At 47.8% G+C, this 27,180-nt stretch overlaps 1 protein-coding gene across 6 annotated transcripts in view; it reads left to right on the forward strand.

The window, feature by feature from the left end:
- Positions 1-24,178, forward strand: part of LOC110486820 (rho GTPase-activating protein 17) — a 56,056-nt gene extending 31,878 nt beyond the window's left edge. The window contains exons 8-21 of one of the 6 annotated variants that reach the window (XM_090197139.1): positions 2,655-2,723; positions 3,791-3,872; positions 4,648-4,775; positions 11,647-11,758; positions 13,973-14,054; positions 14,355-14,435; positions 14,558-14,671; positions 14,937-15,028; positions 15,167-15,284; positions 16,259-16,576; positions 17,411-17,532; positions 17,879-18,298; positions 19,136-19,186; positions 21,694-24,178. In XM_090197139.1, the coding sequence (XP_090053265.1) occupies positions 2,655-2,723; positions 3,791-3,872; positions 4,648-4,775; positions 11,647-11,758; positions 13,973-14,054; positions 14,355-14,435; positions 14,558-14,671; positions 14,937-15,028; positions 15,167-15,284; positions 16,259-16,576; positions 17,411-17,532; positions 17,879-18,298; positions 19,136-19,143 (1,746 nt within the window). In that variant the 3' untranslated portion in view covers positions 19,144-19,186; positions 21,694-24,178. The remainder of the gene's footprint in view (positions 1-2,654; positions 2,724-3,790; positions 3,873-4,647; positions 4,776-11,646; positions 11,759-13,972; positions 14,055-14,354; positions 14,436-14,557; positions 14,672-14,936; positions 15,029-15,166; positions 15,285-16,258; positions 16,577-17,410; positions 17,533-17,878; positions 18,299-19,135; positions 19,187-21,693) is intronic. The other 5 variants (XM_090197140.1, XM_090197138.1, XM_090197142.1 and 2 more) reach the window with 5 other exon arrangements.
- Positions 24,179-27,180: the final 3,002 nt, after the last annotated feature.

The raw sequence follows: 27,180 nt of genomic DNA on the forward strand, positions 1-27,180 counted from the left end.
GTAATGGGTGGACAAAGTGGTACACATACAGCAGAGGATGTAATGGGTGGACAAAGTGGTACACATACAGCAGAGGATGTAATGGGTGGACAAAGTGGTACACATACAGCAGAGGATGTAATGGGTGGACAAAGTGGTACACATACAGCAGAGGATGTAATGGGAGGGCAAAGTGGTACACATACAGCAGAGGATGTAATGGGAGGGCAAAGTGGTACACATACAGCAGAGGATGTAATGGGTGGACAAAGTGGTACACATACAGCAGAGGATGTAATGGGAGGGCAAAGTGGTACACATACAGCAGAGGATGTAATGGGTGGACAAAGTGGTACATATACAGCAGAGGATGTAATGGGAGGGCAAAGTGGTATACATACAACAGAGGATGTAATGGGTGGACAAAGTGGTACACATACAGCAGAGGATGTAATGGGTGGACAAAGTGGTACACATACAGCAGAGGATGTAATGGGTGGACAAAGTGGTACACATACAACAGAGGATGTAATGGGAGGACAAAGTGGTACACATACAGCAGAGGATGTAATGGGTGGACAAAGTGGTACACATACAGCAGAGGATGTAATGGGAGGGCAAAGTGGTACACATACAGCAGAGGATGTAATGGGTGGACAAAGTGGTACACATACAGCAGAGGATGTAATGGGAGGGCAAAGTGGTACACATACAGCAGAGGATGTAATGGGTGGACAAAGTGGTACACATACAGCAGAGGATGTAATGGGAGGACAAAGTGGTACACATACAGCAGAGGATGTAATGGGAGGACAAAGTGGTATACATACAACAGAGGATGTAATGGGAGGACAAAGTGGTACACATACAGCAGAGGATGTAATGGGAGGACAAAGTGGTACACATACAGCAGAGGATGTAATGGGTGGACAAAGTGGTACACATACAACAGAGGATGTAATGGGTGGACAAAGTGGTACACATACAGCAGAGGATGTAATGGGAGGACAAAGTGGTACACATACAGCAGAGGATGTAATGGGAGGGTAAAGTGGTACACATACAGCAGAGGATGTAATGGGAGGGTAAAGTGGTACACATACAGCAGAGGATGTAATGGGTGGACAAAGTGGTAGAAGTAGGTTTCCAGGGAATGTTGCAGGTTTCCAGCACCATGAAAAACTCTGTATAAAGGAAAGTCTAGGGACAATACAGGGCAGCATGAGAGCACACACTCCTGATATTCCCAGTATTCCTAGATGACCTTGGGAAATTGGGAATACCTTCCTGCTCTAATGACTGGAGGTAAAGTTGAAAAGATGGCGGCATATTCCAGTTAAGGCTTCTTAATCATGACAGGATCATATCTGATGACCTGGCTGAACAGAGGGTTATTGTGACAGGGGTATGAACAGGGGGTTATTGTGACGGGGGTATGAACAGGGGGTTATTGTGACAGGGGTATGAACAGAGGGTTATTGTGACAGGGGTATGAACAGGGGGTTATTGTGACGGGTATGAACAGGGGGTTATTGTGATAGGGGTATGAACGGGGGGTTATTGTGACAGGGGTATGAACGGGAGTTATTGTGACGGGGTATGAACGGGGGGTTATTGTGACGGGGTATGGACGGGGGGTTATTGCGACAGGGGTATGAACAGGGGGTTATTGCGACAGGGGTATGAACGGGGGGTTATTGTGACGGGGTATGAACAGGGGGTTATTGTGACAGGGGTATGAACAGAAGGTTATTGTGACGGGTATGAACAGAAGGTTATTGTGACAGGGGTATGAACAGAAGGTTATTGTGACAGGGGTATGAACAGAAGGTTATTGTGACAGGGGTATGAACAGAAAGTTATTGTGACAGGGGTATGACCAGAAGGTTATTGTGACAGGGGTATGAACAGGGGGTTATTGTGACAGGGGTATGAACAGAAGGTTATTGTGACAGGGGTATGAACAGAAGGTTATTGTGACAGGGGTATGAACAGGGGGTTATTGTGACAGGGGTTTGAAAATAAGGTTATTGTGACAGGTATGAACAGAAGGTTATTGTGACAGGGGTATGAACAGAAGGTTATTGTGACAGGGGTATGAACAGAAGTTTATTGTGACAGGGGTATGAACAGAAGGTTATTGTGACAGGGGTATGAACAGAAGTTTATTGTGACAGGGGTATGACCAGAAGTTTATTGTGACAGGGGTATGAACAGAAGGTTATTGTGACAGGGGTATGAACAGAAGTTTATTGTGACAGGGGTATGACCAGAAGTTTATTGTGACAGGGGTATGAACAGAAGGTTATTGTGACAGGTATGAACAGAACCTGACATACATGTTATTAGGGCTATGTTATTAAAGGGCCGTGACTGTGCTGTCAGTTACCTATACATGCTATTCACATTGTCAGGATCAATGTTCAGGTTCAATGATCCAGAGGGATATCAAAGAAAGGCTAGATTTATTAACCACAATGGGTGTTGCAGCTTCAAGACAAGATACAACGTCACAAGTACATATATCTATAACCTCCGTCTAGGCCCCCTTTCCCAAACAGAAACTTCTGTGTCTAGGATGAACAACCAATCTCTGTGGTGTAGACCCAATCAGAAGTGGGTCTACAGCACATTTGGAGGGACAAGATGCTGATGTTCACGTCTTCCTTCCTCAGGACCAGCTGTCTGCTGACATGTATAACTTCTCCTCCAAGGAGGGCGACTACGCCCGATACTATGTTATTGTGAGTATCCTTCATCCTGACTATATCATAACATCATCATTTCCTTCAGATCACATTTGACCCACATTAGCTCATCATTTGAAATGTTCATTTACAGTAGGGTAGTATTGGATTGAAAACTTTCTTGACCCCCAGGGAATTTAAGGTGTGGCATTTGGAATAAATTGAATGCCATACAATATAAATGTGTGTGATGCCATGTGAATGTGTGTGATGCCATGTGAATGTGTGTGATGCCATGTGAATGTGTGTGATGCCATGTGAATGTGTGTGATGCCATGTGAATGTGTGATGTCATGTGAATGTGTGTGATGTCATGTGAATGTGTGTGATGCCATGTGAATGTGTGTGATGCCACGTGAATGTGTGTGATGCCATGTGAATGTGTGTGATGCCATGTGAATGTGTGTGATGTCATGTGAATGTGTGTGATGCCATGTGAATGTGTGTGATGCCATGTGAATGTGTGTGATGCCATGTGAATGTGTGCGATGCCATGTGAATGTGTGTGATGCCATGTGAATGTGTGTGATGCCATGTGAATGTGTGTGATGCCATGTGAATGTGTGTGATGTCATGTGAATGTGTGCGATGCCATGTGAATGTGTGTGATGCCATGTGAATGTGTGTGATGCCATGTGAATGTGTGTGATGTCATGTGAATGTGTGTGATGCCATGTGAATGTGTGTGATGCCATGTGAATGTGTGTGATGCCATGTGAATGTGTGTGATGTCATGTGAATGTGTGTGATGCCATGTGAATGTGTGCGATGTCATGTGAATGTGTGCGATGTCATGTGAATGTGTGCGATGTCATGTGAATGTGTGATGCCATGTGAATGTGTGTGATGCCATGTGAACGTCTGTGATGCCATGTGAACGTGTGTGATGTCATGTGAATGTGTGATGCCATGTGAATGTGTGTGATGCCATGTGAATGTGTGTGATGCCATGTGAATGTGTGTGATGTCATGTGAATTTGTGTGATGCCATGTGAATGTGTGTGATGCCATGTGAATGTGTGTGATGTCATGTGAATGTGTGATGTCATGTGAATGTGTATCAGTTGGTAGAGGCCCAGGCTGACTACCACAGGAGGTCTCTGGCTGCTCTGGAAGGAGTCCTGCCGACCATACAGGCACAGAACGGTAAAGGAAACCTTAATGAATCAAAACTTGTTAACAATTTTCTTGATAAAATACAAAACATTAATGTTTTTCCCCTGCAAGAATAAATTCAGCTGAATGTTGATTCAAAATGCTTTCTCACTTCATGCAATGAATGTTCTGACTGCATCACCTTGGTCAGATATGTGTTACCTCTAACCAGTAGTCTCTTTCATTTCAAAGCCACTATTCACAAAGCACAGCCAACTGTTCATGTCATGTTAAGTAGGATACCGAGTCTGATAAAGGTTTGTTATAAAAAGAGAAAATCTCAAGTGACTTTACTGGTGTTGGTTTGTTAAGTCTTGGCTCTTCATTTCCTTAGCAGTAAAACAAAGAGGTGCTAATGAGCAGTTTTTCTCTGACTTAATGAAATAGGAATTAGATTGAATCAGGTTAAATTAGATTTGAGTGAAAATGGCTCTATTGTCTTAAAAACACATCACATCTGGGCCGGTATCCCCCTGTCTGTATAAAGCTGATTCATTATGAACTGAAAGGCTAAACTGATCCTAGATCAGCAGTCCTACTCTGAGCGCTTTTTGAATAGAGGCCCTGGTCTCACTCTGGAACAGATCAATTAATGACATGTGCTAAAATGCAGTTGGTTATTAGTGAGCAATCGGTTAATCTGTTAGTCGTGCTCCAAAATGACAGGAATAACCTAGCAGTCAGAACAGAATCTTTGTTTCCTCACATACGGTTCATGATAATGAAACTGACCTACGCTGGCGGCCATGTTGTGCCCTCTGTACAGACTCATGGATGGAGAAGCCTGCGTACGGCACGGCTCTGGAAGAGCACCTGAAGAGGAGTAACCGTGAGATCGCCCTGCCCTTAGAGGCCTGTGTCATGATGCTGCTGGAGACTGGCATGAAGGAGGAGGTAACCATCACCATGACGATGATGAGGAAAAGACCAGAATAGAATTACAAATCATTTGTAGACTGCAAATTGACTGCAAGAAGCCCAAACAGATATACAGTGCCTTGCGAAAGTATTCGGCCCCCTTGAACTTTGCTGCCTTTTGCCACATTTCAGGCTTCAAACATAAAGATATAAAACTGTATTTTTTTGTGAAGAATCAACAACAAGTGGGACACAATCATGAAGTGGAACGACATTTATTGGATATTTCAAACTTTTTTAACAAATCAAAAACTGAAAAATTGGGCGTGCAAAATTATTCAGCCCCTTTACTTTCAGTGCAGCAAACTCTCTCCAGAAGTTCAGTGAGGATCTCTGAATGATCCAATGTTGACCTAAATGACTAATGATGATAAATACAATCCACCTGTGTGTAATCAAGTCTCTGTATAAATGCACCTGCACTGTGATAGTCTCAGAGGTCCGTTAAAAGCGCAGAGAGCATCATGAAGAACAAGGAACACACCAGGCAGGTCCGAGATACTGTTGTGAAGAAGTTTAAAGCCGGATTTGGATACAAAAAGATTTCCCAAGCTTTAAACATCCCAAGGAGCACTGTGCAAGCGATAATATTGAAATGGAAGGAGTATCAGACCACTGCAAATCTACCAAGACCTGGCCGTCCCTCTAAACTTTCAGCTCATACAAGGAGAAGACTGATCAGAGATGCAGCCAAGAGGCCCATGATCACTCTGGATGAACTGCAGAGATCTACAGCTGAGGTGGGAGACTCTGTCCATAGGACAACAATCAGTCGTATATTGCACAAATCTGGCCTTTATGGAAGAGTGGCAAGAAGAAAGCCATTTCTTAAAGATATCCATAAAAAGTGTTGTTTAAAGTTTGCCACTGTAACGGTTTTCTTGATGAGAAGGAGAGTCGGACCAAAATGCGGCGTGTCTATTGCAATCCATGTTTAATGAAGTAACACACTAAACACAAACACTATCAAAACAATAAACTTAACGAAAACCGAAACAGCCTATACTTGTGTAACCTAACAATGACATCAGGACACTAAGGACAATCACCCACGACCAACTCAAAGAATATGGCTGCCTAAATATGGTTCCCAATCAGAGACAACGATAAACACCTGCCTCTGATTGAGAACCACTTCAGACAGCCATAGACTTAGCTAGAACACCCCACTAGCTACAATCCCCATACATACACACCACCTACAAAAACCCATGCCACACCCTGGCCTGACCAAATAAATAAAGATAAACACAAAATACTTCGACCAGGGTGTGACAGAACCCCCCCCCCTAAGGTGCGGACTCCCGAACGCACCTCAAAACAATAGGGAGGGTCCGGGTGGGCGTCTGTCCATGGTGGCGGCTCCGGCGCGGGATGTGGACCCCACTCAATCAATGTCTTAGTCCCCTTTCCTCGCGTCCCTGGATAGTCCACCCTCGCCGCCGACCATGGCCTAGTAGTCCTCACCCAGAACCCCACTGGACTGAGGAGCAGCTCGGGACTGAGGGGCAGCTCGGGACTGAGGCAGCTCGGGACTGAGGGGAAGCTCAGGCAGGTTGATGAATCTACCAGATCCTGGTCGACTGGCAGATCTGGAAGAGTCTGGTCGACTGGCAGATCTGGAAGAGTCTGGTCGACTGGCAGATCTGGAAGAGTCTGGTCGACTGGCAGATCTGGAAGAGTCTGGTCGACCGGCAGATCTGGAAGAGTCTGGTCGACCGGCAGATCTGGAAGAGTCTGGTCGACCGGCAGATCTGGAAGAGTCTGGTCGACCGGCAGATCTGGAAGAGTCTGGTCGACCGGCAGATCTGGAAGAGTCTGGTCGACCGGCAGATCTGGAAGAGTCTGGTCGACCGGCAGATCTGGAAGAGTCTGGTCGACCGGCAGATCTGGGAGAGTCTGGTCGACCGGCAGATCTGGAAGAGTCTGGTCGACCGGCAGATCTGGGAGAGTCTGGTCGACCGGCAGATCTGGGAGAGTCTGGTCGACCGGCAGATCTGGGAGAGTCTGGTCGACCGGCAGATCTGGGAGAGTCTGGTCGACCGGCAGATCTGGGAGAGTCTGGTCGACCGGCAGATCTGGGAGAGTCTGGTCGACCGGCAGATCTGGGAGAGTCTGGTCGACCGGCAGATCTGGGAGAGTCTGGTCGACCGGCAGATCTGGGAGAGTCTGGTCGACCGGCAGATCTGGGAGAGTCTGGTCGACCGGCAGATCTGGGAGAGTCTGGTCGACCGGCAGATCTGGGAGAGTCTGGTCGACCGGCAGATCTGGGAGAGTCTGGTCGACCGGCAGATCTGGGAGAGTCTGGTCGACCGGCAGATCTGGAAGAGTCTGGTCGACCGGCAGATCTGGGAGAGTCTGGTTGACTGGCAGCTCTGGCTGCTCCATGCTGACTGGCTGCTCCATGATGACTGGCAGCTCTGGCTGCTCTATGCTGACTGGCAGCTCTGGCTGCTCCATGCTGACTGGCGGCCCTGGCTGCTCCATGCTGACTGGCGGCCCTGGCTGCTCCATGCTGACTGGCGGCCCTGGCTGCTCCATGCTGACTGGCGGCCCTGGCGGCTCCTTGCAGACTGGCAGCTCTGGCGGCTCCTTGCAGACTGGCAGCTCTGGCGGCTCCTTGCAGACTGGCAGCTTTGGCGGCATCCTGCAGACAGGCAGCTCTGGCGGCTCCTTGCAGACTGGCAGCTCCTTGCAGACTGGCAGCTCTATGCAGACTGGCAGCTCCTTGCAGACTGGCAGCTCCTTGCAGACTGGCAGCTCCATGCTGACTGGCTGCTCCATGCTGACTGGCGGCCCTGGCTGCTCCATGCTGACTGGCGGCCCTGGCTGCTCCATACTGACTGGCGGCCCTGGCTGCTCCTTGCAGACTGGCAGCTCTGGCGGCTCCTTGCAGACTGGCAGCTCTGGCGGCTCCTTGCAGACTGGCAGCTTTAGCGGCATCCTGCAGACAGGCAGCTCTGGCGGCTCCTTGCAGACTGGCAGCTCCATGCAGACTGACAGCTCCTTGCAGGCTGGCAGCTCCTTGCAGACTGGCAGCTCCTTGCAGACTGGCAGCTCCTTGCAGACTGGCAGCTCCTTGCAGACTGGCAGCTCCTTGCAGACTGGCAGCTCCTTGCAGACTGGCAGCTCCTTGCAGACTGGCAGCTCTGGCTGCTTCATGTAGACTGACAGCTCTGGCTGCTCCATGCAGACTGACAGCTCAGGCTGCTCCATGCAGACTGACAGCTCCTTGCAGGCTGGCAGCTCCTTGCAGACTGGCAGCTCCTTGCAGACTGGCAGCTCCTTGCAGACTGGCAGCTCCTTGCAGACTGGCAGCTCTGGCTGCTTCATGTAGACTGACAGCTCAGGCTGCTCCATGCAGACTGACAGCTCAGGCTGCTCCATGCAGACTGACAGCTCCTTGCAGGCTGGCAGCTCCTTGCAGACTGGCAGCTCAGGCTGCTCCATGCAGACTGGCAGTTCTGGCTGCGCTGAACAGGCGGGAGACTCCGGCAGCGCAGGAGAGGAGAGAGGCTCCGGCTGCGCTGAACAGGCGGGAGATTCCGGCAGCGCAGGAGAGCAGAAAGGCTCTGGCTGCGCTGAACAGGCGGGAGACTCCGGCAGCGCAGGAGAGGAGAGAGGCTCTGGCTGCGCTGAACAGGCGGAAGACTCCGATAGCGCATGAGAGGAGAAAGGCTCTGGCTGCGCTGAACAGGCGGAAGACTCCGATAGCGCATGAGAGGAGAGAGGCTCTGGCTGCGCTGAACAGGCGGGAGACTCCGGCAGCGCAGGAGAGGAGAGAGGCTCTGGCTGCGCTGAACAGGCGGAAGACTCCGATAGCGCATGAGAGGAGAGAGGCTCTGGCTGCGCTGAACAGGCGGGAGACTCCGGCAGCGCAGGAGAGAAGAGAGGCTCTGGCTGCGCTGAACAGGCGGGAGACTCCGACAGCGCTGTAGAGAAGGAAGGCTCTAACAGCGCTAAACAGGCGGGAGACTCTGACAGCGCTGGAGAGGAGGGCTCCGACAGCGCTGGAGAGGCGAGGCGCACTGTAGGCCTGATGCGTGGTGCTGGCACAGGACGTGCAAGGCTAGGGATGGGCACAGGAGGCCTGATGTGTGAGACTGGAACCAACTTCACCAGCCGACTAAAACGGACCTCAGGACGAGTATGGAGCGCTAACCCAGGTGCCATCAAATCCCTGACACGTTCCGTCAGGCGAATTCTATGCAAAATGCACCAACACAGCAACTCCCTCATTTCTCTCTCCTCCAATTTCCCCATTAACTCCTTCACAGTCTCTGTTTCACTCACCTCCAACACCGGCTCTGGTTCTGGTCTCCTCCTTGGCTCCTCACGATAAACAGGAAGAGTTGGCTCAGGTCTGGCTCCTGACTCTGCCACACTCTCCCTGAGCCCCCCCCCCAAGAAATTTTTGGGGGTGACTATGGGGCCTCCGTCCGCGCCGCCTTGCTTGCTTCGCAAACTCCATTCTCCTATATCCTTCCGCGCACTGCTCCATCGAATCCCAGGCGGGCTCCGGTACTCTCCCTGGGTCGGCCACCCACCTGTCGATCTCCTCCCAAGTCGTATACTCCATACTGTACTCCTCTTTGGGCTGCGCCTGTTGTTTCTTCTCTCGCTGCACCTTTGGGCGGCTACACTCCCCTGGTTTAGCCCAGGGTCCTCTCCCGTCGAGGATTTCCTCCCATGTCCAGAAATCCTTATTGCGCATCTCCTCGCGCTGCTCCTGCCTGTTGACACGCTGCTTGGTCCCTTTGTGGTGGGTGATTCTGTAACGGTTTTCTTGATGAGAAGGAGAGTCGGACCAAAATGCGGCGTGTCTATTGCAATCCATGTTTAATGAAGTAACACACTAAACACAAACACTATCAAAACAATAAACTTAACGAAAACCGAAACAGCCTATACTTGTGTAACCTAACACAGAACAATGACATCAGGACACTAAGGACAATCACCCACGACCAACTCAAAGAATATGGCTGCCTAAATATGGTTCCCAATCAGAGACAACGATAAACACCTGCCTCTGATTGAGAACCACTTCAGACAGCCATAGACTTAGCTAGAACACCCCACTAGCTACAATCCCCATACATACACACCACCTACAAAAACCCATGCCACACCCTGGCCTGACCAAATAAATAAAGATAAACACAAAATACTTCGACCAGGGTGTGACAGCCACAAGCCACCTGGGAGACACACCAAACATGTGGAAGAAGGTGCTCTGGTCAGATGAAACCAAAATTGAACTTTTTGGCAACAATGCAAAACGTTATGTTTGGCGTAAAAGCAACACAGCTCATCACCCTGAACACACCATCCCCACTGTCAAACATGGTGGTGGCAGCATCATGGTTTGGGCCTGCTTTTCTTTAGCAGGGACAGGGAAGATGGTTAAAATTGATGGGAAGATGTATGGAGCCAAATACAGGACCATTCTGGAAGAAAACCTGATGGAGTCTGCAAAAGACCTGAGACTGGGACGAAGATTTGTCTTCCAACAAGACAATGATCCAAAACATAAAGCAAAATCTACAATGGAATGGTTCAAAAATAAACATGGTGTTAGAATGGCCAAGTCAAAGTCCAGACCTGAATCCAATCGAGAATCTGTAGAAAGAACTGAAAACTGCTGTTCACAAATGCTCTCCATCCAACCTCACTGAGCTCGAGCTGTTTTGCAAGGAGGAATGGGAAAAAATGTCGGTCTCTCGATGTGCAAAACTGATAGAGACATACCCCAAGCAACTTACAGCTGTAATCGCAGCAAAAGGTGGCGCTACAAAGTATTAACTTAAGGGGGCTGAATAATTTTGCACGCCCAATTTTTCAGTTTGTGATTTGTTAAAAAAGTTTGAAATATCCAATAAATGTCGTTCCACTTCATGATTGTGTCCCACTTGTTGTTGATTCTTCACAAAAAAATACAGTTTTATATCTTTATGTTTGAAGCCTGAAATGTGGCAAAAGGTCGCAAAGTTCAAGGGGGCCGAATACTTTCGCAAGGCACTGTAATATTGGACTAAAACATAATAATTTCAAACCTTGCTTACATTTGTATAGGATCAATGGTAGTATAACTCTACATTATGTGTGGGAATACTTTGGAACAGATTTCCAAAATGAAAAACACTTGGAGCTGATTTGCTGGTGTTTCTACAGTCTTTCAGGTCCAACAAAAAAGTTGGGGGTTCAATTGAAATCATTTGGACCGCGGGCCGCCAGTTGGGTAACCCAGGGCTAGTGTTTTTATAGTGCTTCTCACTAGGTCTCATTTCACTACTAGTTATTGAGGGTAAGTCACCCTATCCATATCTAATGTGTAGCAAACTACCCACTCCTTTATGATCAAGACCAACTTGTTACAGACAGAAGACTAGGCAATTGCCATTTCACACACATGCTGAGTAAGAGCCTACGGTCTGGTACTGATGACATCTGTGGTCTGGTTCTTTGGTTGGTTAACCAGCCTCGTGCCTTGGAGGGAAGTTTTCAACTGTTTCGTTTCTTTTTATACAGTCAGAACTGTTGTTGCAAATATCTTTCGCTCAACCTCAAAGACTCGCATCTCTAGATGTGATTTGATGGTATCTATTTTCTCCCTCCTTCCTTGTCTCAGTCATACCCAAACCAGACGGCCTTCTCTAATTTTAGAACAGAAAGTAGACATCCATTTCCCCCTCAAAGAGCTTCTCAATTCAATGCAAGTTGGCATTTTTCCTCATTTATATTTGTATCTAACCGTGGTTAGTTTGTTGAACCAGTTCTAATTTTCTATGAAGAAAAAAACATTTGTAAACTTTAAGACTTTAAAACTGTATCTCTCTCTTCTCAGGGTCTGTTCCGAATCGCTGCTGGGGCCTCCAAACTAAAGAAGCTGAAGGCAGCGCTGGACTGTTCCACCTCCCAGTTAGAGGAGTTTTACTCCGACCCCCATGCTGTAGCTGGTATGACCCATTTCCCTTACATAACTCATTAAAGTTGTTTTCGTTCCACTTTACTCTCAATAGTCTATGCAAGGGTTGAATTTGGGGGTGCAGAGTAGAAGACAATACAAACGGCAATCTTTGGATTTGAGACCGTATTCAGTCCAGTGGGTATGGTGTATATTTGAGTTGGAAATTATAATGTATCCTGCTATGCCCTCCAACGAGCCATCAAACAGGCAAAGCACCAACATCGGGCTAAGATTGAATCGTACTACACCGGCTCTGACACTCGTCTTATGTGGCAGGGCTTGCAAACTATTACAGACTACAAAGGGAAGCACAGCCGCTAGCTGCCCAGTGACATGAGCCTACCAGACGAGCGAAATCACTTCTATTCTCGCTTTGAGGCAAGCAATACTGAGGCATGCATGAGAGCATCAGCTGTTCCGGACAACTGTGTGATCACGCTCTCCATAGCCGACGTGAGTAAGACCCTTAAACAGGTCAACATTCACAAGGCTGTGGGACCAGACGGATTACCAGGATGTGTACTCCGGGCATGTGCTGACCAACTGGCAGGTGTCATTTTCAACATGTCCCTGATTGAGTCTGTAATACCAACATGTTTCAAGCAGACCACCATAGTCCCCGTGCCCAAGAACACTAAGGCAACCTGCCTAAATTACTACAGATCCGTAGCACTCAAGTCCATAGCCACGAAGTGCTTTGAAAGGCTGGTAATGGCTCACATCAACACCATTATCCCATAAACCTAGACCCACTGCAATTTGCATACCGCCCAAACAGATCCACAGATGATGCAATCTCTATTGCACTCCACACTGCCCTTTCCCACCTGGACAAAAGGAATACCTACGTGAGAATGCTATTCATTGACTACAGCTCAGGATTCAACACCATAGTACTCTCAAAGCTCATCACTAATCTAAGGATCCTGGGACTAAACACCTCCCTCTGCAACTGGATCCTGGACTTCCTCACGGGCCGCCCCCAGGTGGTGAGGGTAGGTAGCAACACATCTGCCACGCTGATCCTCAACACTGGAGTCCCTCAGGGGTGCGTGCTCAGTCCCCTCCTGTACTCCCTGTTCACCCACGACTGCGTGGCCAGGTACGACTCCAACACCATCATTAAGTTTGCAGACGACACAACAGTGGTAGGCCTGATCACCGACAACGACGAGACAGCCTATAGGAAGGAGGTTAGAGACCTGGCTGGGTGGTGCCAGAATAATAACCTATCCCTCAACGTAACCAAGACTAAGGAGATGATTGTGGACTACAGGAAAAGGAGGACCGAGCACGCCCCCATTCTCATCGACGGGGCTGTAGTGGAGCAGGTTGAAAGCTTCAAGTTCCTTGGTGTCCACTTCACCAACAAACTAGAGTTGTCCAAGCACACCAAGACAGTCGTAAAGAGGGTACGACCCAGAACATCACTGAGGCCAAGCTTCCTGCCATCCAGGATCTCTATACCAGACAGTGTCAGAGGAAGGCCCTAAAAATTGTCAAAGACCCCAGCCACCCTAGTCATAGACTGTTCTCTCTACTACCGTAAGGCAAGCGGTACGGCACTGCCAAGTCTAGGATCAAAAGGCTTCTCAACAGCTTTTACCCCCAAGCCATAAGACTCCTGAACAGGTAATCAAATGGCTACCCGGACTATTTGCATTGTGTGTGTGTGTGTGTGTGTGTGTGTGTGTGTGTGTGTGTGTGTGTGTGTGTGTGTGTGTGTGTGTGTGTGTGTGTGTGTGTGTGTGTGTGTGTGTGTGTGTGTGTGTGTGTGTGTGTGTGTGTGTGTGTGTGTGTGTGTGTGTGTGTGTGTGTCCCAACCCCTCTTTACACTGCTGCTACTCTGTTTATAATATATGCATAGTCACTTTAACCATACCTACATGTACATACTACCTCAATCAGCCCGACTAACCGGTGTCTGTATATAGCCTCACTACTGTTATTATTCACTGTCTTTTTACTGTTGGTTTTTATTTCCTTATCTATTGTTCAATTATTTCCTCTTGTTTACTTTAACATTGTACTGTTGGTTAGGGCCTGTAAGTAAGCATTTCACTGTTGTATATGGCGCATGTGACAAATACACTTTGATTTGATTTTAGGAGGACAGCCCCACTACTTTCAAAAGCACAATTGAACCCCAGTCAGTTCATGTACTATAATGAACCATATTTGTGTTTGTGTTGTCTCTGTCCAGGAGCTCTGAAGTCCTACCTCAGAGAGCTGCCTGAACCCCTTTTGACCTTCTCACTGTATGATGAGTGGACACAAGCCTCCAAGTAAGAATACTACATATCCACCTGTACGCAATGATTCACTGTCCACAAATACACTGGAGGATATACTCATCACACTCTGCAGTGAAACACTTTTCAAGACCATTCACTAGGCACAAAACAGAAGAAAACAAACCGAAACGCGGATTTGGCAAATAATAAATCATTTTTAGCGTTTTCTGTTGCAAAGCGTTTTGCTATGGTGTGCCCTAATGAATACGACCCAAACCCAACAAGTGTTTATTATAGAGACTGTGAAACATTGTACCATCTTATTTGGGTATGTAATGTTGTGTTGTACAGTGTGTCTGACCCAGACAGGAGGCTTCAGGCTTTGTGGGTGGCATGTGACGGTTTGCCAAAGAACCACAAGGCCAACTTCAGGTGAGTGTCAATGTTGGAAACATAATCGTCCACCATTGGAATTATATGCTCCCAAAAGTGATTTATTTATGAGATGCACACAAGGTCTATGGTTCAATACCCCATTGGGATTTTGTTTGCAGGTATCTGGTAAAGTTCCTAGCCAAGCTGGCCCAGGACAGTGAGGTGAATAAGATGACTCCCAGTAACATCGCCATAGTGCTGGGACCCAACCTGCTCTGGTCCAAGACTGAGGGGTGAGCAATACACATCCATCCCATGCATCAAAAATAAAGGACCAAGGCACTCTTCATATAATTCATAACACTTCCTTTATTTGTATGGCATGTTCAATGGAAACAAAGATAACACATTTAAAATCTTTGTTTCCAAGTGTCTTGGTCCTCCTTTCTTTTTGAGGACCCATTTACCCCTTTTACCAAAGAGCACCTTCTGTCTACAATTTAATTTAGCTTGATGTTTCATTGATCTTGATGTCTGTCTCTCCCCCTCTGTCCTCAGGACTCTGGCAGAGATGGCTGCTGCTACCTCGGTCCATGTGGTGGCCATCATAGAACCCATCATCCAGCACGCTGACTGGTTCTTCCCAGATGGTAAGAGACCTCTACTTGAACCTGGGAGGGATTGTGTTACAGAAAGTCTTTATCTAAGTGACTATGTTACTCCTAAGTTACTCCTCACTCGACGTAGAACAGGAAATGCCCGTTGTCTTGTGTTTCACTTCTCACCAGACGTGGACTTTAACGTGTCGGGCATGTTCGTGGCCATGACCCCTGAACCTGACCCAGGCCCTTTCGAGAGGCGACGCCCCGGAAGCCTGGTGGACGGGGACACCCCCCGCAAAGACAGGTACCTGTCCTACCCCCGTAGCAGCCCCCGTCCCAGCCCAGGTTTCAGCATCCATGCCCGGACACTGACCAGGCAGGAGTCCAGGGGGGCAGCGGCCGTCTCAGCCCTCTATGTAGTGGCTGACGAGTCCATCACAGTCAAGGAAACGCCCGCTGGGGAGCAGGAACAGCCAATGCCACTGCCTTCTTAATAAAATCCAAGCTATACCCTAGGAGACAGTTTGTGAATCCAGAATCCCAGTTTGTGAAAGTCCATTCCAATGTGTTTGTGTGTGTTTTAACACTACAGTATTACCGATATGTAAGATGATTGTAGAAACAAACCAATAAAATGTGTCTTTAAACCGAGGCCAGCGGTGAACGTGATGAATAAGCACACTTTTATTCACCTAAGAATTGTTCTTAAATTTAACACATTGTTTCAGGAGATATAAGGATTAACCCTCACTTGTCTTGAATTGAATCACACTTTTATCAAGCCGTGTCACCATTCTGAAATAGGAAACAATGTTTAACACTTTGAACCCCTTATATGCCACCTCTATTAAAGCCTAGGTTTTAGGTTACTGGTTGTGTGTTTTGTCACTCTATTCTGTTGTCAAGCTGTAAGAAATGGAAGGAGCTCAAAGTTCACTAGTTCAAAGCTCACTTGAACTAGAATCATGTGATCTCTGCTTCGGTAAAGGCCTTTGGTTAATACCTCATTCTTCTCTCTCTCTCTCTCTCTCTCTCTCTGGAGTGGTCTCTCTTTTAACTGTCTTTCTGTCAGTCCCTGTCTCTTTGTCTGTCTCTGTCATTCTGTCTCTCTCTGTATCTGTCTCTGTGTCTGTCTCTCCTCTCTGTCTCTCTCTGTCTCTCCTCTCTGTCTCTGTGTGTGTCTCTCTCCTCTTTCTCTCTGTCTCTGTCTCTCACCTCTCTGATGTTGTCATCGGTGTGTCTTCACCCCTCACTCTCTCCCCTCTCCCCTCTGTATAGCCCCGCTCCTAACAAACTGGGCGACCCCACCCCCACCCCACGTAGAACTGCCACTCTAAATAGAAAACAGCACCATCATGCTTCTTCGCCCGCCTTCCAGCCCCCTCTACCACCGCCAGAGGCTGGAGGAGTCACCCAGACCCAGCCTGTGGCTGAGCCCCAGACCCAGGAGCAAACTCTGTGTGGGAGTACGGAGGCTGGCCAGCCTGGCCTGGCTGGGGGTGGTGGGGGTGGGGGTCAGGGTGTGGCACCAGAGGTCCAGGTGGCCACAGGGCAGCAGCCTCTGCCTCTTACCCAGCACAGCGCTGAGGAGAATAGGTAAGGAGGAAGCAGAAACTGAGTCCCTTCCCTCCCGTCACCAATCAGCCAAACAGAAACCAGAAGGTTACGCGCCGCCCTGCTGTCGATCCTGATTGATCAACCTACAGCTACTCACTGTGTCATTGACCTTTGTGTTTGCTTGTCCCAAGTATGCTGTAAATCAAACCGATGTCCCAAAGCCAATGATTTAGCTGTTTGTTGAAAGGCCTCTCCTAGTGATCCAGGAAGCAGCTTTGTGATTGGTGCTTGTCTATTGTCCTATCCCTTCCCAGACAGGGTGCTGGTCCTGCTCCCTCAAGTGTCTGCCTTCCTACCAGTCTTTCTAAATATTTGTCTGTCCGGACCGTTCATGTGGCTGTCTGTTGGTCAGCCCTCCCCAAGCATGCATACCTGTCTGCTTTGGCATTTCATGTAGTTGTCTAATGTTTGCTTTGTGATTGTCCCAAACTCTTGACTCACAGCCCTAGGGTTTACCATGCTGGTATCATCCCAAGCAGGCTTGGTACTCCTGCTCTGGTTATCCTCAATGCATGTGCAACTGTAATTACCTTCCTTGAATGAACTTCCTGTGTTTCCTGTAGTGTTTTTGCATCTGTTTTGTGCCAGTTGGAAACACACTGTGATTTGAGTGATTTAATTGTCTTTAATCTTTCCATTTTATGATTTGACTCATGTAACTGGCTAATTGTCACTGTAATTGTTCTTTATACATGATTGCCAAGGAAGTGACTAACCCTGACCTGTGATGCAGTTTTTGCATGTCATCACTTTGCATTGAGACCTGGCTTGTAGACTGACAGGTGACAGTGGGTTTGTCCTCTATCTCTACAGCCCTGGCCATGACCCCACCACCACCCCCGCTCCCCTGAGGAACGGGGGCTCCCAGCTCACCGTGGGGACGCCCCACTCCCAGGCAGGATGCAGGGGTCCTAGCCCCCACATTGGACGCAGAGGTGAGAGAACACACTCTGACCACCCAACCACACCTCTCTACACCCTCTGGTAGTTTACACTTAAGAGACTGACACAACGTACTACAAATAGTATATCCCATTTAGCAGACACTTTCATCCACAACGACTTACCCAGTCATGCATGCATACATGGGTGGTGCCGGGAATCAAACCAACTTTCCTGGTGTTGCAAGCACCATTTTCTACCAAGTGAGCTACAGAGGACCACAATAGCATCAATCAAATCAGACAGAAAGCTCAGACCTTTTTAACTCACGTACTTATCAGTGCTTTGATCAGTGTGATTTCATAGTTTAAAGCCATGGTTTTATTTGGTCTTCCCCAGGTACTAAGAAGCAAGCCCCTGCCCCACCCAAACAGGCCAACCCCTTTGTAGCTAATGTCTCTACCCTTGGCCACAGTCCCACGCCTAACAACCCCTACCCCCTCATCGCTCCACGACGCCACTCTGGTAAAGAAACCCCCATCCACGCCCCCAGCCACCCGCCCCCACAGCCCCCTCAGTCTCAGGGGGAGTCAGACCCCTCTCCGCCCCACACCCCCACACCCCCTAGCACCCCTCCTCACGATGGTCCAACCTCCACCCCCTTCACCCCTCTATCCTCCTTCCACTCTGGCTCCCTCCCTCGCCCCACCAGGCCGGCTCCGAAGCCACGCTCCCGACCTACAGTTCCCCCGCCCCGTCAGCCGCCCACCAATGACGACAGCAACGGGCCCAGCGGCTCTGCCTCCAAGGTCATCACCGGTAAAGTTACAGTCCATCCTTTCCCAATCCAAACTACTCATGACTATAACGGATATTAAACTGTCATGACACAAACCTACTTGGGTACGCTAGTTGGCCAGTATACCATACAACAGAGGACTCCATCCAGCTCTCAATATGTGCTGTGTGAGTCATAGGTAATAGAGTCACAGCCCATATTCTATCAGAGATATGATACATGGTGTGGTAAAGAAGGAAACATACTCTGGTGAGAAAGGACGTCTCTAGAAGGTATGACACACAGTCTAAAATGCAGCCAGAGAAAGGAAGGATGGAAGGATAGAGTTTCAGTCTATTATTCACCAATCAGCTCCTTCATTAGCTTCACATAATACTCAGAGCTGGAAACTAATCTCAACAGAGGAGTGTGTGGGGGTGTGTGTGGGTGGGGGTGGCAGTTTTCCTGGTAGGAACTCTCAAGGTTTCAAGCAGAGCAGGAGGCTCCCTGGCTGACTCAGACACGGTATTGCAGTAGCACATACTGATGTATTGTTGGCCCTATTTTCCCACACACACACACACACACTAGATATTAAACAGTGACACAAAGCAAACACAACAGGAAGTCTTTCCACTGTATTAACACAGTTAACTGTCCAACTGCCAATGAAATCATATGCTGCTGACAATGCAAGCTAATCGAGCATTGTGTGATTTCATCAGGACTCTCACAGAGAGAGAAATGTAACAATGAAAGGTGTTTGTTCACTTGGATTCTGGTCTCACTGCCTTTAGTATTGCCTCACGCACACCATACACTGTAATTGTGGTGATTTAATTTAAAATGCATGATGGGTAAATATTGGAATATTGCAGATGTGTGAGCTGCCGCCCTGCCTGTGAGCTGAGATTGAGAGGCAGGTAATGGTAAGGATATGATTGGCTGACGCTCTGAGTTGCAGCCCCTTGCTCTCCGTGTGTGTGCGTACGTGCTCGTGTGTTTGTCTGCATGTGTGTGCGTGTCTGCCTGTGTGTGTGTGTGTGTGTGTGGTTGAGCCCAATGCATTAACCCTGCCTGCCAATAGTAAATAACATGCGTGTGATTCCCACCCCGTTGTGCCATGGCTGTGGTTGAAGGCTACTTACAGCTACCCCTGTTAACTAACCACTCTTAACACCCCTGGGATAGTCCAAGAGATGATCCAGTCTGATACTGACGGTGCAGTCGGTACTCTACTTCCTATTTCTTATCTAAGTCAAATACACTGCTCAAAAAAATAAAGGGAACACTAAAATAACACATCCTAGATCTGAATGAATGAAATATTCTTATTAAATACTTTTTTATTTACATAGTTGAATGTGCTGACAACAAAATCACACAAAAATGATCAATGGAAATCAAATTTATCAACCCATGGAGGTCTGGATTTGGAGTCACACTCAAAATTAAAGTGGAAAACCACACTACAGGCTGATCCAACTTTGATGTAATGTCCTTAAAACAAGTCAAAATGAGGCTCAGTAGTGTGTGTGGCCTCCACGTGCTTGTATGACCTCCCTACAACGCCTGGGCATGCTCCTGATGAGGTGGCGGATGGTCTCCTGAGGGATCTCCTCCCAGACCTGGACTAAAGCATCCGCCAACTCCTGGACAGTCTGTGGTGCAACGTGGCGTTGGTGGATGGAGCGAGACATGATGTCCCAGATGTGCTCAATTGGATTCAGGTCTGGGGAACGGGCGGGCCAGTCCATAGCATCAATGCCTTCCTCTTGCAGGAACTGCTGACACACTCCAGCCACATGAGGTCTAGCATTGTCTTGCATTAGGAGGAACCCAGGATCAACCGCACCAGCATATGGTCTCACAAGGGGTCTGAGGATCTCATCTCGGTACCTAATGGCAGTCAGGCTACCTCTGGTGAGCACATGGAGGGCTGTGCGGCCCCCCAAAGAAATGCCACCCCACACCATGACTGACACCAATCTTGGTGTTCTCTGGCAAATGCCAAACGTCCTGCACGGTGTTGGGCTGTAAGCACAACCCCCACCTGTGGACATCGGGCCCTCATACCACCCTCATGGAGTCTGTTTCTGACCATTTGAGCAGACACATGCACATTTGTGGCCTGCTGGAGGTCATTTTGCAGGGCTCTGGCAGTGCTCCTCCTGCTCCTCCTTGCACAAAGGCGGAGGTAGCGGTCCTGCTGCTGGGTTGTTGCCCTCCTACGGCCTCCTCCACGTCTCCTGATGTACTGGCCTGTCTCCTGGTAGCGCCTCCATGCTCTGGACACTACCCTGACAGACACAGCAAACCTTATTGCCACAGCTCGCATTGATGTGCCATCCTGGATGAGCTGCACTACCTGAGCCACTTGTGTGGGTTGTAGACTCCGTCTCATTCTACCACTAGAGTGAAAGCACCGCCAGCATTCAAAAGTGACCAAAACACCAGCCAGGAAGCATAGGAACTGAGAAGTGGTCTGTGGTCACCACCTGCAGAACCACTCCTTTATTGGGAGTGTCTTGCTAATTGCCTATAATTTCCACCTGTTGTCTATTCCATTTGCACAACAGCATGTGAAATTTATTGTCAATCAGTGTTACTTCTGAAGTGGACAGTTTGATTTCACAGAAGTGTGATTGACTTGGAGTTACATTGTGTTGTTTAAGTGTTCCCGTTATTTTTTTGAGCAGTGTAATAGAAGGCCTGGACATTAACTTTAGAATGAATCTGCATAAAAGCAAAGAGTTGTGGGATATTTGAAAATTAATGTCCAGACCATCTAAATGACTGGATTTGGCTTCATTTCTTTGAAGCACTCCAGAACCCAGGTGATGCACTTCTAGCATTTCAGAGTAACATATCAACAATACTCTCCAAGTCACTCTGTTATTGAAATCACATTTCCCACATGGGAAAATGTACGAACTGTGACTAGAACGTGGCATTCAACTTCCCCGTCATAGTCAAATCTATTTCCTTTTTTATTATATATATATATTTATTTTACAATATGACAAATCCTTGGTGTCTTTTCTCCAGTATGCAGAGTTTGTGTGCTTTCCTTAGGTTTGAGGTGTGGATATGGTCTGTTCGGTGACTGATGTGTGTGCCTCTGTCTGTTCTGTAGGGCTTCTTGCTGCAGACTGATAGTGGTGTACTACAGGGTTAAGGTCAATTGCATCAATTCGGGAAGTGATCTGAAATCGAAAAATCATAATTGAAAACGATAAATAGCACTTCTCAATTCTTAAACTGGGATTTAAATGTATCTCCTGAAGTGGCTAATAAATACCACTTCTCAATTCTTAAACTGGAATTTAAATGTATCCCCTGAATTGCCTGAATTAAAATGGAATTAATCCTAACCCTAGTAGGCTGTGTTTTGCCTGATTGATCACTTACCTGTCAATCTAAATGTCTTCTGTAGATGCCAGCCTGAACTTGAAGGGGATTGGCCGAGCCCTTATCCCTGAAATTATGGTGGACATACAAGGGGAGAGCTCTGCTGGTCATGAGCCCTCCCCCTATCCAACCCCACCCTTGGACCCTGAGATCCAATCAGAGAGCACCAGTCTGTGAAAGCGGGAGGGATCACTCCAACTGACATCACCAAAAAACATTCTGCCTCTGCCCAATTGGTCAATATGCTAGCCATTCATCCAATCGCCGTAGTCGGAGTCAGCTCTGAGCCTCTACAGACTGGACCATACAAACTCCCTGCTCATCAATCCAGTGAGCAATAGTGTCTACAACAAACAACCCCTAGCCAACATTACTCTCTACAACAATACAGGGACTAGACAACCTTCTCTTACTCCATAATCCAAACTCAACACTGTTGGCACCCACCACCCAACACCCTCAACATCAACACCCTTCCATCCATAAACCATCAACAGTATTGGAACTGGACCACAGGATCACCCCATGTTCATTGAACCTTCAACCTGCTAAACATGATAGGAAGTTGGCCTGCAGCTAGAGATGCCACTGTAGCTTTCTATTGAATCAACCAAGCCTGTACTGGGACTGGACAATATATATATATATATATATATAACCACTGAACTCCAATGCTGGTGAAGCTGTAATGTTATGACCCAGTACCTGGAAGCATCTGATGCAAATCTGAATATACTGTTTCATCTTTGGATCCATTGTAGAATGTTGACATTGATTTGGGGCTGGGTGGGAGGCTAAGCTTGTAAACCTAAAAGCTCAGAACTTGTATGATGTAACGTTCCTCCCTGTGGTACATTGTATGGTGGTTGTAGGAATATTATTTGAATGGAAATTGCTCATTTGTATGTCCTCAATGCATTACCTAAGATTGTCTACAAAACTGCAATTTTGCCCCATTTGAGAACTTTCTTTAATGGTTTTTAATGGGCCAAGTAATACAAATGTAATGCAGAAAGTGCTATTGATGAGCAAATATACATGGTGAGCCCAAAGAATCCTATAAATTGCCATACTTGATTTGATGAGAGCTCTCAAGGACCAAAGATGCCAGTTGATGAATAAGTACATTTGGTGAGTGTGCTGCTTTGTGTTTGTAATATAATGTTTTAATAGTTGCCAAGGACCAAATAAGTATCAATGAGGAGTGCAATTTAATTAACTGCATTCGTTTCATACTGTCTTCTCCACTCCCAATATTCACCCTGTTTCATTTGTTGTTGTTTTTAACCTTTCTTACCGCAATATACTATAGCACAATGTTTTATTCAACAGAGCTGAATTCAAACAAAACAGTCACCCCTGCCAAAAATGTGTATACCAATCACAGATTTCCCCTTTAAAAGAACAGTTATATAAGAAAAGTGATTGGATATTCCCTGCCACAGATTTCCCCTTTAAAAGAACAGTTATATAAGAAAAGTGATTGGATATTCCCTGCCACAGATTTCCCCTTTAAAAGAAAAGTTATATAAGAAAAGTGATTGGATATTCCCTGCCACAGATTTCCCCTTTAAAAGAACAGTTATATAAGAAAAGTGATTGGATATTCCCTGCCACAGATTTCCCCTTTAAAAGAACAGTTATATAAGAAAAGTGATTGGATATTCCCTGCCACAGATTTCCCCTTTAAAAGAACAGTTATATAAGAAAAGTGATTGGATATTCCCTGCCACAGATTTCCCCTTTAAAAGAACAGTTATATAAGAAAAGTGATTGGATATTCCCTGCCACAGATTTCCCCTTTAAAAGAACAGTTATATAAGAAAAGTGATTGGCTATTCCCTGCCACAGATTTCCCCTTTAAAAGAACAGTTATATAAGAAAAGTGATTGGATATTCCCTGCCACAGATTTCCCCTTTAAAAGAACAGTTATATAAGAAAAGTGATTGGATATTCCCTGCCACAGATTTCCCCTTTAAAAGAAAAGTTATATAAGAAAAGTGATTGGATATTCCCTGCCACAGATTTCCCCTTTAAAAGAACAGTTATATAAGAAAAGTGATTGGATATTCCCTGCCACAGATTTCCCCTTTAAAATAACAGTTATATAAGAAAAGTGATTGGATATTCCCTGCCACAGATTTTTTTATTTTTTAGAAATGATTTGTTTTGATATCCGTTTTGATTTAATTTAGCTCAGGAAATGGACAAGCAACAGAACAATATCCCAGGTTTTATTTTATTTTATGATTACTTTTCAAATTTAGGATGTTATGTTGACAATCTTTAGTGGGTAACCTGGCTTCTCACTCTGCTTGTGATTATTGCCTTTTTTTCACTACATTGCATGTTTTGAATGTGATTTGCTTGTTTTCTGCCCGTGTCTTTTCAACCTGAAAATGAACAAAGATTTTCGATAATGAGTGAATGGATCCTCCACTGTTTGTTCATATTAAAGGAAAATTGTTTTGGCTATTATTACTCTAAATAAACAAAACATGAATTAAAACAGTAATATTCCATGTTTATTCATGTCAGCTGAATACCAAATTTATACTGTATATTCTAATCTAATGGAATGTATACTCTTAGTAAGAACTATAATAAATGTAGCATATTGAGAGGCATCATGCCCATTTAAACACTGCCAATCAAAACTATACATTGCTGCCATATATTAAAGATACAAACTGGCTGAAAGGAACTGGCATAAATAGAATAATATACCAGTTTCATCTGAGGACAAATGTTGACAGCTGTGCCATACAGGGTGCAACATGGATAGGAGATTTTCAATGTACCAATTCCATGGAATAAGGTTTATGAACTGGTACAAAAAACTACACTTGATTCAATACTTAGTTTTTCAATTTAAATTATTATATAAAATTCTTGCCACCAACAGAATGCCATATATATGGGGCATACAACAATCTCAATCTCAAAGATTTTGTTGCGAAGAGACAGAATCGATAGATCATTTATTCTGGTATTGCCCCTATGTAGCTTGTTTCTGGTCACAGGTTCAGGAACAGTTAAAAAATCACAACATGCACTGAAATGAACCTTTCAAATAGCAGTGTTGGGTAATTTGGAAAGCCTTAGTCAGTCAATAAATAATATAATACTCGTAGGAAAGGTTTTCATCTTTAGCTCACAATCTGTGCATAATATGATTAGAAAGATTCAGACATTTTGAAAAAAATCACAGCACAATTGAAAAATATATGGCACATGGAAACCAAATGAGGGTGGTCTATGGTGATCGGTGGGATGGGCTGAGAGTGGCTGAGTGGTGGGATGGGCTGAGAGCGGCTGAGGGGTGGGATGGGCTGAGAGTGGATGAGGGTTGGGATGGGCTGAGAGTGGCTGAGTGGTGGGATGGGCTGAGAGCGGCTGAGGGGTGGGATGGGCTGAGAGTGGATGAGGGTTGGGATGGGCTGAGAGTGGCTGAGGGGTGGGATGGGCTGAGAGTGGCTGAGGGGTGGGATGGGCTGAGAGTTGGGATGGGCTGAGAGTGGCTGAGGGTTGGGATGGGCTGAGAGTAGCTGTGGGTTGGGATGGGCTGAGAGTGGCTGAGGGGTGGGATGAGCTGAGAGTGGCTGAGGGTTGGGATGGGCTGAGAGTGGCTGAGGGGTGGGATGGGCTGAGAGTGGCTGAGGGGTGGGATGGGCTGAGAGTGGCTGAGGGGTGGGATGGGCTGAGACTGGCTGAGGGGTGGGATGGGCTGAGAGTGGCTGAGGGGTGGGATGGGCTGAGAGTGGCTGAGGGGTGGGATGGGCTGAGAGTGGCTGAGGGTTGGGATGGGCTGAGAGTAGCTGAGGGTTGGGATGGGCTGAGAGTAGCTGAGGGTTGGGATGGGCTGAGAGTGGCTGAGGGGTGGGATGGGCTGAGAGTGGCTCAGGGTTGGGATGGGCTGAGAGTGGCTGAGGGTTGGGATGGGCTGAGAGTGGCTGAGGGTTGGGATGGATTGAGAGTGGCTGAGGGTTGGGATGGGCTGAGAGAAGCTGAGGGTTGGGATGGGCTGAGAGTAGCTGAGGGTTGGGATGGGCTGAGAGTGGCTGAGAGTAGCTGAGGGTTGGGATGGGCTGAGAGTGGCTGAGGGGTGGGATGGGCTGAGAGTGGCTGAGCGGTGGGATGGGCTGAAAGTTGGGATGGGCTGAGAGTTGCTGAGGGGTGGGAAGGGCTGAGAGTTGGGATGAACAGAGTGGCTGAGGGGTGGGAAGGGCTGAGAGTGGCTGAGGGTTGGGATGGGCTGAGAGTGGCTGAGGGGTGGGAAGGGCTGAGAGTTGGGATGAACAGAGTGGCTGAGGGGTGGGAAGGGCTGAGTGTGGCTGAGGGTTGGGATGAGCTGAGAGTGGTTAAGGGGTGGGATGGGCTGAGGGGTCGGATGGGATGGGCTGAGAGTGGCTGAGGGGTGGGATGGGCTGAGAGTGGCTGAGGGTTGGGATGGGCTGAGAGTAGCTGAGGGTTGGGATGGGCTGAGAGAAGCTGAGGGTTGGGATGGGCTGAGAGTAGCTGAGGGTTGGGATGGGCTGAGAGTGGCTGAGAGTAGCTGAGGGTTGGGATGGGCTGAGAGTGGCTGAGGGGTGGGATGGGCTGAGAGTGACTGAGCGGTGGGATGGGCTGAAAGTTGGGATGGGCTGAGAGTTGCTGAGGGGTGGGAAGGGCTGAGAGTTGGGATGAACAGAGTGGCTGAGGGGTGGGAAGGGCTGAGAGTGGCTGAGGGTTGGGATGGGCTGAGAGTGGCTGAGGGGTGGGAAGGGCTGAGAGTTGGGATGAACAGAGTGGCTGAGGGGTGGGAAGGGCTGAGGGTTGGGATGAGCTGAGAGTGGTTAAGGGGTGGGATGGGCTGAGATGGGATGGGCTGAGAGTGGCTGAGGGGTGGGATGGGCTGAGAGTGGCTGAGGGTTGGGATGGGCTGAGAGTAGCTGAGGGTTGGGATGGGCTGAGGGGTGGGATGGGCTGAGAGTGGCTGAGGGGTGGGATGGGATGGGCTGAGAGTGGCTGAGGGGTGGGATGGGCTGAGACTGGCTGAGGGGTGGGATGGGCTGAGAGTGGCTGAGGGGTGGGATGGGCTGAGAGTGGCTGAGGGGTGGGATGGGCTGAGAGTGGCTGAGGGTTGGGATGGGCTGAGAGTGGCTGAGGGTTGGGATGGGCTGAGAGAAGCTGAGGGTTGGGATGGGCTGAGAGTAGCTGAGGGTTGGGGTGGGCTGAGAGTGGCTGAGGGCTGAGAGTAGCTGAGGGTTGGGATGGGCTGAGAGTGGCTGAGGGGTGGGATGGGCTGAGAGTGGCTGAGCGGTGGGATGGGCTGAAAGTTGGGATGGGCTGAGAATTGCTGAGGGGTGGGAAGGGCTGAGAGTTGGGATGAACAGAGTGGCTGAGGGGTGGGAAGGGCTGAGAGTGGCTGAGGGTTGGGATGGGCTGAGAGTGGTTAAGGGGTGGGATGGGCTGAGGGGTGGGATGGGATGGGCTGAGAGTGGCTGAGGGGTGGGATGGGCTGAGAGTGGC

The sequence above is a fragment of the Oncorhynchus mykiss genome, chromosome 13 (assembly GCF_057628025.1).
Source record: "Oncorhynchus mykiss isolate SJ-2025 chromosome 13, ASM5762802v1, whole genome shotgun sequence".
Taxonomy (NCBI): Eukaryota; Metazoa; Chordata; class Actinopteri; order Salmoniformes; family Salmonidae; genus Oncorhynchus; species Oncorhynchus mykiss.